The 14713-nt window shown below is 42.1% G+C and overlaps 1 protein-coding gene across 1 annotated transcript in view; it reads right to left on the bottom strand.

The window, feature by feature from the left end:
• Positions 1-2435: 2435 nt before the first annotated feature.
• ntng2b (netrin g2b) overlaps positions 2436-14713 on the bottom strand; it is a 60389-nt gene continuing 48111 nt past the window's right edge. Inside the window, exons 6-8 of the mRNA XM_061261949.1 lie at positions 11254-11421; positions 7539-7673; positions 2436-4538 (exon numbers count right to left, since the gene is read on the bottom strand). Coding sequence (XP_061117933.1) covers positions 4333-4538; positions 7539-7673; positions 11254-11421 — 509 coding nt within the window. The 3' untranslated portion in view covers positions 2436-4332. The remainder of the gene's footprint in view (positions 4539-7538; positions 7674-11253; positions 11422-14713) is intronic.

Consider the following 14713-nt stretch of genomic DNA (forward strand, 5'->3'; position numbering starts at 1 on the left):
CTAAGTTCATTCTGGCTGAATTCCTGTGGGAAATGTGTAAAAACTGGGACAAATGTAATTTAAACCATAGCAATTCTCTAGAAAAGTTTGACATCCCAGTTTCTCCCATTTCCTGATTAAGGATATTGTGAGCGGCAACACTTGCCGTTTTAGTGATGTTTATACAATCCGTAAGTATTTGGACAGTTGGTACAATTTATGTTCTGTGGGCTCTGTATTCTGCACATTGGACTTGAAATGATTAATACGTAATAATACCCTTTGTGTACATAGTACCTCCATTTTAGGGTATCAAAAGTAATTTGGCAGTTTCTGATTAGTTGGGTATATCCAATTGCTTCCTGGCTCCAGGTAAAAGAAAGCTTTCAGTATCTAGTCTTGATTCTAGGCTTTTGATTGCCTTTGGAGTCTGTTATTGGCACTTGTCGACATGAGGGCAATGGTTGTACCAGTGACGGTCAAGGAAGCCATTATGAGGCTGAGGTCAGAGACAGACCAAACAATAGGCTTTCTGAAACAAACAGTTTGGAACGTCATTAAGAAGAAAGAGAGCATTGGTGTGTGTTTGATGAAGCACCTTCCAATGACTTTGTAGGCGTTTTGAGTGAAAGGTGCTGAGACCAAGTTTGTCTTCTGTCAGAGTGATAGAAAGGGCAAAGCTAAAAGGAACTGCCCAAGAACTAAAGCACCCTCCCTCATCTGAAACCTGGTGCGGGTGTTTTAGTTTGGGCATGTATGGCTGCCACAGGTGCTGACTCACTTTCTTATTTCTCTGCCTCATAATGGCGTCCTTGACTGGTCCCACTCTGGTCCTCATGTTGACTAATGCCAATCACAGAATCCAGAAGCAATGAAAAGCCTAGAATCAAAACCCTGACACTGAAAGCTTTCTTTTACCTGCACTAAGGAGACTAATCAGAAATGGTTGAGAAGCCAACTGTCCAATTACTTTTGTTCCCCCAATGGAGTGACCATTTACGAAAGTAGATGTAATTCCTACACGGATGACCTGATATGGATGTAAATGCCCTCAAATTAAAGGTGACTGCATTTAACCTCAATATTCATTCCTTCATTTCAAATCCAATGGGCTGGAGCACAGAGCCAAAAGAACAGAAACTGTACCACTGTCCAAATATTACATATTTACATTTTTGGATATTTTTAACTGGAACTAGCATTCCTCATTGGGACCCAGAGTTAGGATAGAAATTGTGGAAAGAAATTGCCAACATAGGTGTCAGTTGCCTGGGCTTCATGCATTATGCTACATCATGGGTGAATGTATGTCAATTGTTTGAAATTTCTCCTTGCATTCCTTTTGATATGGCATTTACAATGGCCACTCGCATGGTTTGTTCACCTTGTTACTGTATATCCGGGCACACATGGGTGTGTATCAAAGCCCAATGATTGGTGGCTTGCATAACCATGAAATGGTTGTAATCGGTGTGGCCCCGTTGTTGCGTTTCCCTTGTCATTACAGTTTATGACATCAAATATGCAAAGCCGTGTCTGCCGGCCAGGTTGATAATGTAATTGTAGATGTAGTAATTTATTAGATTTATTTAGCTTGGCAGCCATAATGCACATGGTTTAACTTGATTGAAAGCAGTTTCTCATCTGTGTATTGTACAGTCTAAATGTCTTTGAAGTTTTGTCATTTATCATTCCTTTAAGCCAGGGGTCGGCAACCCTGGTCCTGGAGAGCCGCAGGGTGTGCTGGCTTTCGTCTCCACCTTAAAATAAGCAACGGATTCAGACCCAAGAAACCAGGTGAGGTGAGTTAACTGTGTAATCGACGGCTTTCATTGATCAATTAATGCCAAGTAACAACGAAAGCCAGCACGCCCTGCGGCTCTCCAGGACCAGGGTTGCCGACCCCTGCTTTAAGCAAATAGATGTTATTGGTCATAATGACATGTGTGCATATGCAGTATTTTTTGTGTTTTTATGTTAGATATTATTTGTGTGAAACTCCTGAAATGCACCTTGAGCTGTGACTTGGAAAAACTCTCATCTGTACTCGAGACGCATACATACTTGTTGGGACAGATGCTGCCACAGCCTAGCTGTGTCACATTATTATTTCCCTTCAGTAGCCTTAAGAGGGTGCTGCACCACTAAAACCCTCAACCTCATCACCACCTTCAGCTGACAACACAAGTGCACAATCAAAATACTGTTAATTACAATTATGATGGACCGCTTCTCAGCAACTAGCTTGGTCATGATGATTTTACAGACATTCTTACTGAAAAACAACATGGAGGACTGAATGGTTTACCCTGCATGTAGCATACCTACTGATCCTTGGCAATTTCTTTAGCTCAGAGATCAGGACCACATGTCAAAGTGTAGGCTATTCGTAATGTCAGAAGGAAACATATGGTAGTCTATGCTGTATTTATTAATCAAGACGACTGTTTGCCAACTTTAAGCAATTACAAACTTTATTTGCTCCTGCCACCTCACAATCGCCTTTCCAATTTTCACAAGGATCATATGTGCAAATGGGAGGCCAATTCCATTGGCTAGTTTCATTTTCGGCAACAACAATTAGACCTACCCGTCATTTACCAAATTTCAGATGCTTTGATTGAAAAAAAAAATGAAATCATCCGTCATTTTGACAGACAAGAAAATGAGATGTTCCTATAACAGGATTGTGAATTGTAACCGAAAAGCCTAAAACAAATAAAATGCTGGCTGCATGCTCACACCTGCTTGTAAGGTAGACTAGTTGTGCTTGTAAGGTAGACTAGTTGCCTAGGTCATCACAGTAGTCAGTGTAGCTAATTATGGTTAAGAGCTACAACAGAAATGTGCACGTTAATTATGTCCGTGCAGATGACGAGATCTCTCTTGCTGTGACTATATGAGCCATTGAAAATATGGTGCCATCAATATTTAGAATTCATTCATTTTAATGCTTACCTTTACACTACGACAGTCTTTTTAAAAAATATTGATGAATATAGATATCAGAATCCATTTTGAATAATACACACTTTTTCAGATGGTATGGGTCTTGTATTGAATTGAACGTTAAATAGTTCTTATTTCAATAAATAACTTTTAAGAAACAAACTGAAAAGCACCCCTGAAGTAAAATAACAAATGTCCATGTTCACACAGCATTTTAATTCCTATTGTTGCTCAGTATACTCCATTTCGGATAATCAGATCTTCTGCAACAGAGAAGGTGCATCAATTTAAAAACAGCATGACATTTGTTGCAACTACTTTGTGATTCATTGGCAAAGTTTCAATGAGCAGAACAATATGTTTGAATCATAATATACAGTTTTGAGATAAATGTGTAAAATGTCAAATGGTGGTAGTGGACATTATTGCTAGTTTTATTCCCATGTACACATTTGTGTGGGTGTATGTGAGTAAAGAGTGTGGAGAAATCTTGAAAGAGCTTCATTTTTTGTTCATTTGTCGAAGGAAATGACTTCAGCAGAAACAAATATGGGCAGGTAACAGTCACATTTACTGTAAGGTGTACGGAGTAATAAAATTCTCTTCTTTATATATATATTTTTATTTTCAATTAATGTTAACTTGGAACAAAAATAATTTCTACAAAAAATATTCAAACAATGTAATATATAAGAGTAATATTTCTTTAGATGTTTTTTTTTTTTTAGATTTCATTTGGATATGTTATATTCTGTGTCTGCTTCCTGAATACCTTGTGAAATTTGAACCTCTGACAGTGGAGATACTCATTTTTGTCACTGTCAGGAGAACAGTGATTACATTTTTTTTTTTTTTTTTTTTTTTTTTTAATTCAGTCAGTGGACATTCATGAAACAATGGACAGGAGAGAGAATTGCAGCAAAGAAAGGAGATGTGAAAAATAAATCCTGTTTCCAGGGAAAGCTAAACCTGGCTTAAAGTTTTAAATAGGCCTCAGCAGCGATTATAACCCATCTCCATTCAGAAACAACATGTTTAAGTGCAGAATTTAAGTGACTGGTTTGAGAGGGGGGAAGGGGGGGGGGGGTCGCCGGTAAACTCAGAACTACAACAAGAAGAAAGTCTTAAATATTCAACAGGTTCCCCCTCCTAGTCTTTTCTTACATAGTGATTTCGTTTTTGGTATTTAAACTCCTCCAGCACTGGTGTTCAAGGAGAAGAAAGTGACGTTCCTCCGGCTCCCGTCGCCCCCTGAAGCCCCCCCCCGGCGCCTCGGCACAGGCCCCGGGGGGCCGTTCCCGGATGAAATGGCACCTGCGAACCGGAAGTTGTGGAACGTGACCCTGCGGTCGTGCCTCCGCCCCGTTTCCCTCGCCTGCGCGGCGTCCAGGTGTGGCTCGCGGCTCACGGGGCCAGCCGATTGGCCAGGAGGCAGAGGAGCAGGGTGGCGACGCTGAGGTAGGAGGCCGCGGCGCCGTCGCAGTCCCCGCCCTGGCAGCGCACCTGTTCGCACAGCACGCCCTTGAACTCCGGCGTGCACATGCACTTCTGGCTCTGGTAGCACGTGCCTCCGTTCTGGCAGAGCAGCAGCTCCTCGTCGCAAACGTTGGCTGTCCCGGGGGAGAGAGGGGGGGGGGGACAGGCCGGTCACTCGGAGGGTCAGAAAAGTTTGATAACCCATCTTTGGTACATTACATTACATTATTGGCATTTGGCAGTAGTGTACTCAGTCCTTACCCATTACATTACATTATTGGCATTTGGCAGATGCTCTTATCCAGAGCAACATACAGTTGATTAGACTAAGCAGGAGACAATCCTCCCCTGGAGCAATGCAGGGTTAAGGGGCCTTGCTCAAGGGCCCAACGGCTGTGCGGATCTTATTGTGGCTACACTGGGATTAGAACCACTGACCTTGCGTGTCCCAGTCATTTACCTTAACCACTACGCTACAGGCCACTACAGGCCTGGTACATTTGGGGCCGACACAAAAAATTGATGGTTAGAATTACTGGTAAAATTTCATAGGCTATGCTTCAGCATAACATACTGTCATTATTACATAGGAATTTGGCACATAATTATAATGACAGCTATGACAAGCATGGTGATAAGACCATTTATTAATGTGCTTACAAAAAAACTAAGGTTTATGTTCTACTGGGTATGATTTGACACCTTAATAAAAATCATTAAAACAGTAAGCCACAGTTAAATTTGCGGAAGATGCACAAATATGATCACAGAAGAACATAATTAACACAATACCTACTACCTGGTTTGTGTTAAGAGTAAATTAGTTTCCCTCTCCTGAGTTTGTGAGCATTAACATATTTCTACTGTGGCATTCAGGGATCAAGTCTAGCTAGCATTTCACAAAGAAAATGTATTCGCTATTTGGAGATTTTGTGATATCTGCACTTGTGAACACATATATGGGCCTGCAGAATTCATTAATTCAGCTAATTCGGTATTACAAACTTGTGGTTAATCCAGTGAGCCCGGTGATCCCAAAATGTCAGTGAGTTTCAAACAAAAAAAGTGTGTGGTGTGAGCAATACCAATTTGTGGAGTTGCCTGCCGTGGATGAAATATTTTATTGCCCAGAAGGGGGTGAGCTCATGTCTTGTATAAGCACTGGCGGTTTCCCTGTTCCCTGCAGACAGTGGGATGCCAAAACGATGTGTTGCTGTCGTCTGTGTTGCTTGCTGCTGACAGCACCTGCTTTGCAAGTCCGACTTCCAGAGGGACGGGTAGGGCAGGTTTTACATGATCAGGGCCACAGATTTCACCAGTGTCTGCACTGGTATGTTACTCCAGCTACAGATAGGGCAGGTTCTATATGATCAGGGCCACAGATTTCACCAGTGTCTGCACTGGTATGTTACTCCAGCTACAGATAGAGCAGGTTCTATATGATCAGGGCCACAGATTTCACCAGTGTCTGCACTGGTATGTTACTCCAGCTACAGATAGGGCAGGTTCTGTATGATCAGGGCCACAGATTTCACCAGTGTCTGCACTGGTATGTTACTCCAGCTACAGATAGGGCAGGTTTTATATGACCAGATCCCTGGATATCACTAGTATGTAACTCTGTCTACAGATAGGGCAGGTTCTATATAATCAGAGCCCTGGATATCACTGGTATGTAACTCTGTCTACAGATAGGGCAGGCTTTAAATGATCAGGACCACAGATTTCACCAGTGTCTGCACTGGTATGTTACTCCGTCTACAGAACATCTTTGCTGGATATATTTAAAACCCACACACACAGCTTGGAATTAGAGCGCATCAAGCAGCCAACAAAGCCTTGCTGAACAAACGTCTGCACTGTGGTGGTAATTTGTAGTTGAGCATTTAAGTTACATTTCGTAAGATAACTCCGTGCGTATGCCGAAGGTTAAAACCCAAAAGTATTGACTTTTAGGGTGACGGAGTTAGCCACAGTAGAGATGGTTAGTGCTGTTACTCATCAGATGCAGTCTGGTACAGCTGGCCATTTCGATGATCGTTACAGTTCTTTTCCTGTGCTGTGTCTTGAAATTATTAAATGCCGTTGTTCTTTGCATTGCTCTGTTTTGACATTGCTATAGGATTGGGTTGCTTTGCAGTGACTGTGAGTTACTTGTTTTTCAGATTTCTAAAATAAATACAAAACTAAATTACACAAGGTAAATGTATTACATTAAACTATTTCTCTAATAGATAATTGGCTTCTTGATTGTTGGGTTTTGTCTTTAATAGTAATGATTTTATTCATTAAATGAAATGTTCAAGGGATTATTATGGGCTCTTTGATCTTTGTAAAAGTAAAAACAAACCAAATAGCACAAAAACGGATTTAAATGAATACTTTATCATACTTCGGAAGGTTTTAATCTCAGTGTCACTAAATGCCAGAGAAATAAGGTCTTATACAAATTATTTGTCGTTACTTATAATCAATTCCTGCGGATATACATTTTCAGGGTTAGTTCAAACAAGCATCCAGTTGCAGGATTTCCTTTTTCATATACAATTAATTGTACAGTGGGTGTTCTGAGTGTATTGCACATTTAATTACACTTTGTGGCATTCACCAACACTTGACTTATTTTTTACTTACAATATATTCAAATGTGGGGCATTTTTTCTGTGTGGAATGAAGTGTGCTTCAGTTGGAAATACAGTAAAAAGGTGTGCTGAATTACATGTCATTCGATATGCCTCTTCCCCCCCCCATTTAAGTTCACAACAGCTGGAAGACGTGACCAGTGACACAGATACACTCTCGTGCTCTTGACCCCATTCATAAATTCCCTTCAGGTCATTCACTGATGAGTCATGTGGGCCAGGGCAGTTCTAATTTCAGACTGACTGATGCACTTCTATCTCCCATTTCTCTCTGGATACCCCGTTTATTTCACAAACACAGCGCAGGTTAGGCAGGCTTCACGATACTAACTGCGGTGATTTTACAGCTGCAAAGAACACTCCAGCGCCACCATTAGCTCAGGTTGCTTCTATTGCTGGCCGGATGTAGTGCAATATCCGACCCGGCTGAAGACGCCTCCGTTTGTCACTGGCCCTTTTCCACCGCCGCGACGCCCCTTCTGTCATACTCACGGAAACAGCCTTGCTTCCAGTAGTATCCGGGGATGCAGTCTTCGCACTTGGGCCCACCGGAGCCCTCTTTACACTGGCAGTAACCCGTCTCGTTGCAGCGGTCGTGAATTGAGCCAATCTGGTTACAGTTACACTCTGAGGAGAGAAGAAGAGCGCTGTGGGTCTCAGTTCTGGCACAGATGGAGCGTCTCTCACTCTCGCAAGAGTCCTCACAAGGCTGCTTGTGTAGATACCAGCCCCACATCCAATCACAGGCATTCTAGCACCTGCACACACACACACACACACACTTTCTCTCTCTCTCTCTCTCTCTCTCTCTCTCACACACACACACACACACACACACACACACTCACTCTCTCTCTCTCTCTCTCTCTCACACACACACTCACTCTCTCTCTCTCTCTCTCACTCACACACACACACACACACACACACACACACACACACACATATAAATCCACCATTATCAGTAAACGATGGTGGGTCAGGTCGTCTGATGTGTAATTTGAACCTGGCGTATAGTTCCATCAAGTCCTGGTTTGAAAGTCAGCAATTAACATGAACTGTACAATAATAATTGAAGTGTTAATTGAATGAGTAGGAATTTGTTTTTAATCAGTCTTCATTCAGTGAAGATGTTTTAAAAGACATCTTCCTTCATTGCTTATTTTCATTTGGCACAATTCCAAGTTCTTACTTTCAACGAAGACAAACGTTCACCACATTTCAAATGGTTTTTATACTGCGGAGTGTGTTCACAAATCTAACCTATTATATTTTCCGTGGGAGGAGGGGAACCTTCATCTGTACCAGAAGTGAGCCTGCTCCTGTGTCAGAAAAAGGTCGTTGCTGTCTCCTGAAATGTTGCCATACTATGTTTGTGGAAAGCCTGGCAGGTATGGTGGAAGAAATGCAATTTTTTGCTGACTTTACAGCTTGGCTTCTGGCCTTGTGTGTTCACCTGCTGCGCTGAGTTTACCCTTCAGCCTCCCAGTGTTCAGGAGCAGATGGATTCAAATCAACGTCAACATTTTTCCCAGCGGGAACACTCCTAGATACATTCAAATCCCTCACACAATAAACAATTACATATTCATAAGCTGTAATATCAGTCACAATATCAAATACTTGTCAAATAATAATTACACAATAATAATGATGCTAGAAACGTGTATAATAGGTTCCGCATACCGTATATACACTCAGTGATCACTTTATTAGGTAGACCTGTAGAGCTGTAAATATTTAATCTGCATAAAAGCATGTAGACGTGGTCAAGAGCTTCAGCTGTTTTTCAGACCAAATGTCAGAATGGGAAATAAATGTAAATTACTTAGACTGTGGATTGAATGTTGTTCGAAGCTGACAGGAAGCTAACAGTAAAGCAAATAACCACACATTACCACATTGGTATGCAGAAGAGCATCTCTGAACACACAACGCATCATAACTCTAAGTGGATAGGCTACAGCAGTAGAAGACTAAGTCTAAAAAAATAAGTAATAAATATTGAATAATGTGCTCGGTGAGTGTAGTTTTCCCACACGTTTGAACATAGCATATAGATTATTATCTGTGTTGTTATTACATGCAGCCTTTTTTCGAAATTTTTTATTAAGTGTGCCAATAATTCTGGAGCTGACTGTATTTATAAATGTGTTAAAGGCCTTGCGAGATGCCCTGGAAACAAGCGAAAGTCTAGCAGTCGTCGTGGTACGAATTAGATCAGTGGGGATCCTAAAACAAAGTTAGATTTTTCCAGAAAACAGAAAAGCGCTGAAAAACTGTTCAACGCTAGCGGACCAGAAGAAAGAGCCGCTCTGTGAAACGCTGTCAGTCAAAGAACCCCGCCACATCAGACACCTAAGCATTAAACGCTCGGCAAAAAGCAAAAAAAAATGATTTGACAGGCAGAAAGTGAGTCAGAGAAAAGCAAGATTCAACAAGCTAAGATGAGAGGATCCCTCAATCTCCCTCCACTGCACATAGACTGACAGCAAATCACAAAGACACAAAACCCTGACCCACATTACCCGGGCTGCAAGAGGACTCTGAGGTCTCACACAGACATTACATTATTGGCACTAGGCAGACGCTCTTATCCAGAGCGACGTACAGTTGATTAGACTAAACAGGAGACAATCCAACCCTGGAGCAATGCAGGGTTAAGGGCCTTGCTCAAGGGCCCAACTGTGTGGATCTTATTGTGGCTACACCGGGATTAGAACTACCGACCTTACGTGTCCCAGTCAAGTACCTGAACCACTACGCTACAGGCCACCCCGGACGCCCACGTCCCCACAGTATCCCCTCTCCGCAGGTTTGTCCAAGGCAAGTCAAAGTCAGTCTCATTACTGCGGACCTGTCAGCCAGTCAATGGGGCCGCGCCTGTATTTACATATTTTTAACTACCGGCATGAATGATTTTATCATTGAGAATTATAAAACACCACTGTAATTAATCACTTGGGATTGTTAGGTGACAGCAAAGGTCTTTTTCGTGTTTTTACCATCTAATTAACAACTTTCACATGTCTGAACATGTGCAGTTCATAGATAAAGTGTACATTATGAAAGCGTATATGTAAAATGGGTGAATAGGGAAAGTCAATTTGCTGTATGTTAATGCATGAGTTATCCTAATTATTCTAAGTTGAGGAGTATCGTGTAAAAAGTGTAAAAATTGTAAAAAGCATTCTGAAAAATATTTTATATTTTTTCAGAATGCTTTCAGTATTGTACCCAGTACATTGAATGTTGAGGAGATATTTGGACCTAATTCACCACGGTTACCCAACTTCTGTCTCTTGGATGCACATAATTGGAAGTGCTTATGCTCAGAAACGACAATGGAACCTCAGACCATGGGAGGACAGATTAGTGAGGACTCACAGGCCTGCTAAAGGTCAATAAAGTCAGGGCTGGATGCAGTGTTGAATTAGTCTAGTTTGGTTTTTAGGGCTCTGTCAAATTCACACTGTTTATATGTGTGTCCTCCCCATCGTTCCTCACTTTGGCTTCCCCTCAGGAAAGAGTCCAGAGGAGAGGACTGGGACCAGCTGCTGCAGGGAGTGATGCAGCCACTCATCTGGCCTTGCAATAAGAGAGAGAGATGGAGAGAGAGAGGGAAGAGAGATGAGAGAGGAAGAAAGAGAGAGATGGAGAGAGACAGAGAGAGAGATAGAGAGAGGGAGAGAGATGAGAGAAAGAGAATGCGAGAGAGATAGGAGAGAGCGATGGAGAGAGAGAGAGGGGAGGGAGAGTGATGAGAGATAGAGAGAGGGAAAGAGAGGGGAAGGAAAGAGATGAGAGAAAGAGAGATGAGAGAGAGATGAAGAGAGAGATGGGAGAGAGATGAAGAGAGAGGAGAGATGGAGAGAGAGATGAGAGAGAGATGAGAGAGAGAAAGAGAGAATGCAAGATAGAGAGAGATGAGAGAAAGAGAATGCGAGAGAGATGGAGAGAGATAGGAGAGAGCGATGGAGAGAGAGAGGGGAGGGAGAGAGATGAGAGATAGAGAGAGGGAAAGAGAGGGGAGGGAAAGAGATGAGAGAGAGATGAGAGATGAGAGAGAGAGATGAAGAGAGAGATGGGAGAGAGATGAAGAGAGAGAGGAGAGATGGAGAGAGAGATGAGAGAGAGAAAGAGAGACAGAGAGAGATGCGAGGCAGCAGAAGCATGGAAACGCACGCAGCGGGAGGGCCTGACTGACCTATGCAGACACTCTCATCGTACAGCTCGGCCGAGGCGTTCCGGAAGTATCCGAGGCGGCAGTGCTGGCAGTTCTGCCCCCTGGTGTTGTGCTTGCAGCTGACACAGGTCACAATGTTGAGAAAATCTATATAACTGCAGCGGTTGGAGTGGCCGTAGCACTCACAGTCTGGCAGGGGAGAGAGCAGAGAGGTGTTAATGGCATCACTGTAGAGTTAGGTAAGGATTTCAGGGTAGTGTGGATTGAAGATGGTCGATGTGGGGGGGGGGGGGGGGGGGGGGATGGGTTGGGGGGGGTCTTTATCCTGTAGATGGTTTTGATCTACAATAAGAACCAAATTCTCAGAGCTTACAAGAGTCCAAATATGTTTACCCCACCAAAGGAATTGATTCTCCTTTTTAGCCTTCCTGACCCAGGGCTTGTTTTTGCTATCAAAGGCACTGAACACTTCCCAAGGAAGGAAGGACAAACGCTGCTTGAGGGAGAATCACCTTAATCTCAGCCAATAGAGCTTCTTTGCTCCGCCTTAAATGCTCCTCACCAGCAATTTTCTTGATCAAACTAATTCCTCTGTTCCCTTTGATGCCCTCGACCGCTGACCGTGTTGCCGTGGCTTTTTCAGCCGCTCGGCTGCACGGAGCGGAAGTGCGGGGATCAGGGCAGGCGAACGCGAGAGGTTAGCACCCCAACCGAGGGGGCTGGGCTTCCTGTGCCGTTTTGGCACGACTTCAGCCGACATGAAAGGCTGAAATCTCCTCCCCTACTGGTCCCATGCGGCATCTGCACTGATCCAATCGAATGATCACAGATTTCGTCGTGTTCTGATAATCTGCTATTAGCAGATTTTTAGGCCTGCTACTCGGTTCATTTGCACTGCCAGGCTTATTTCCTACACAAGGCAATACCTTGACAGGAATGTTAAATAAGGCTAAGAAAAATTTTACTATTCTGAGTATTTTGACAGGCACTTTTCCTAGAAAGGAATGTCAGAATACCGAGGATCAGAAACCAGTGGTGAAGTAAGCACAGAATGGTACAAATCTATCAATTACACCATCCATCAGAATTCGCGTGGAGATTCTGTGAGTTGCAGGGCATGTGTTTTTTTTATTTTTCAAATCATTAAGTTGGCTGCGGTTTATAAGGCCTAATTAGGGTTTTTATAAATCTTCAGAAGACTGCTCTGTTATGTGCTGCAAGGCAACCGTGTCCTTTTAAGGGCCATTTTATGAGCCATGTTTATGCAAATACGCATTTAAATGTGTATTAAGAAATGAGTTTAGATGTTTAATCAGCCATCACATTATTATTTTATAATTGTTTGGTTGTTGCACGAGATTAAATATTCATGGGATGTTTAAGAGAAACTGGTATGAAGACCTGCAGTGCCTCTCTCAGCAGAGAAGGAAGGAGGGAACGGAAGGATAATTAAATATAAATGCCCAATTACACAACAGATTGGTGATGGAATGGGACACGGTTCCACAAATTACTGCAAAGTCCAAACAGAATTTCCAGCAGCCTATACAGTCAGACAAGATAGAGGCTGAAAAACCTGGTGGTGGGTAGGTGTTGGGGAAAGCTGTTCATTTAAGAACATCACCTATTTGCTCAAGTCATAAGAGAAACATTTTTTTTAAGGGGGTGGGGGAATTTGCATGCAAGCATGGAATACAAATTTCACAAAACAGCATAATTCTGTCAGCAATTATTCAAAGTTTGATGACAACAACTACAAAATGCTTACCTTACACATCATACAAAACCAAAACATGCAAACCAAGATGGGGGATGAGAAAGCGAGAAACATCAAAAAATGATGGGAAAAGAAGAAAGATAGTTTAAACAGCAATTTTTTCCACAGTCGTTAGAGCAGTCTAAGTTTCATACAAATGTTAATTCATTCAGGCATGAAATTAATGATCTCCTTATTTCTCAAGATCTAACAGCAAGACTTAACTAGGGTGCTAAAGGGATAGTATTCTAACCATATCTCCTAAAATGGGGTATCTGTGTATCCCTGTATAAGGTATGCACAGAATCCTCATTTTTACATGTTTGTGTTCAATGCTGAGTTATCACTGGATGATTCTAGATCTAGGTGCAATCTGAAGTCAATTTGATACCTGCCAGGAATTTTTACACTATGGTAGGAAATCATTTAAAGAGGCCCCAGTAATGCATTTACTATTTTCAGTTATCTAAATAAAATTACATTTGCAACGTAAAATGGCAAACATGTTTAGAAGACCACCCATTGTCAGAGCTTGACTGTACTAGCATCCAGACACTGCATATATCTCCAGACAGAACGCAAAACTTCACAGTTCATACAAGAAAAAGATCCTTAGTCTGGACCCCCTCCAATTCCACAACTTCAAACCAGCAAACCCCCTCATTCTGTGTGGTAAGTTGAAATAAGTTCAACTCTGCCTACAAAAACCGAGTGCTTCAGCCAAAGGGGAAATACGCCCTCTTTAATATTCCATTACAGAAATTCATTCCAACATCTAAAGATTTACAAATGAAAACAGATTCCAAAAATATCATTTCAAAATATCAAAGATTGTTAAGCACAGATTGTTGCACATATTTAATGAATCGATTTACAAAATGCTCAGAAATGCTTTCTGTTTGCTCTGCTTTGAAACAGATGCTGAGTGTCTTGATGAGTCCATTCAAGTCTACAAGTCTACAATTTTTGACTGTCATGGTGACGTTCCCACTTTTCTTACCTTCAAATTGGCTGTATGCAATTCCTGCTAACATACTCTTCTGCCCCTTACCAGAGAACAAGAGCCTTAACCTCCCTTGGGAAATAAAATGATCTCTTTTTATTGGTAGTCCAGTTCCAAACTGAACAGCCTGTCTTCTGTCTCAGTCAATACTTAATATCAGACTTTACAAGCCTTCAAAACAATGCCAATATAGGTGCAGTATTTAACCAACATGTCAGCATCAGACAGAGGGAGTCCAGTTAATTAGACACTTATTGGCAGTAAACGTTTTCCCACTACTTAAGCATAATACACTAACTAGGAACAGGAAAGGCTATAAAAACATTCTTTAGGGTTTAATATATAGGTAACCGGCAAATGATTTGAACCGCATGAATAAGTGAGGGATACGATGTAAGCAGGTGCTTCCAGAAGTTAATTAAGCAATTAACATCCCAGCATGCTCATGATTGTGCAGCCACAGAAGGCCGTTACTTTGGCAACGATTGGTGGAAGAAAAAGTCTCAGAGACTTTGAAAGAGGGTGGTTGTTGGGACATGTTAGCAGTTGCCTCAGTGACAAAGACTGAGGTTTCACAGGAACAGTGGCTAAGGTGACGCTGACATGGAACTCTGAGGGAAAGATGTCACCAACAGGGGCAACTGTGGTTGATATTACATACTCCTCAACAGTAGTATCCACGTATTACTTCAAATACAAGGCAAACCAAATGAGCAGCTTTG

This window comes from Conger conger, chromosome 12 (assembly GCF_963514075.1).
Source record: "Conger conger chromosome 12, fConCon1.1, whole genome shotgun sequence".
Classification (NCBI taxonomy): Eukaryota; Metazoa; Chordata; class Actinopteri; order Anguilliformes; family Congridae; genus Conger; species Conger conger.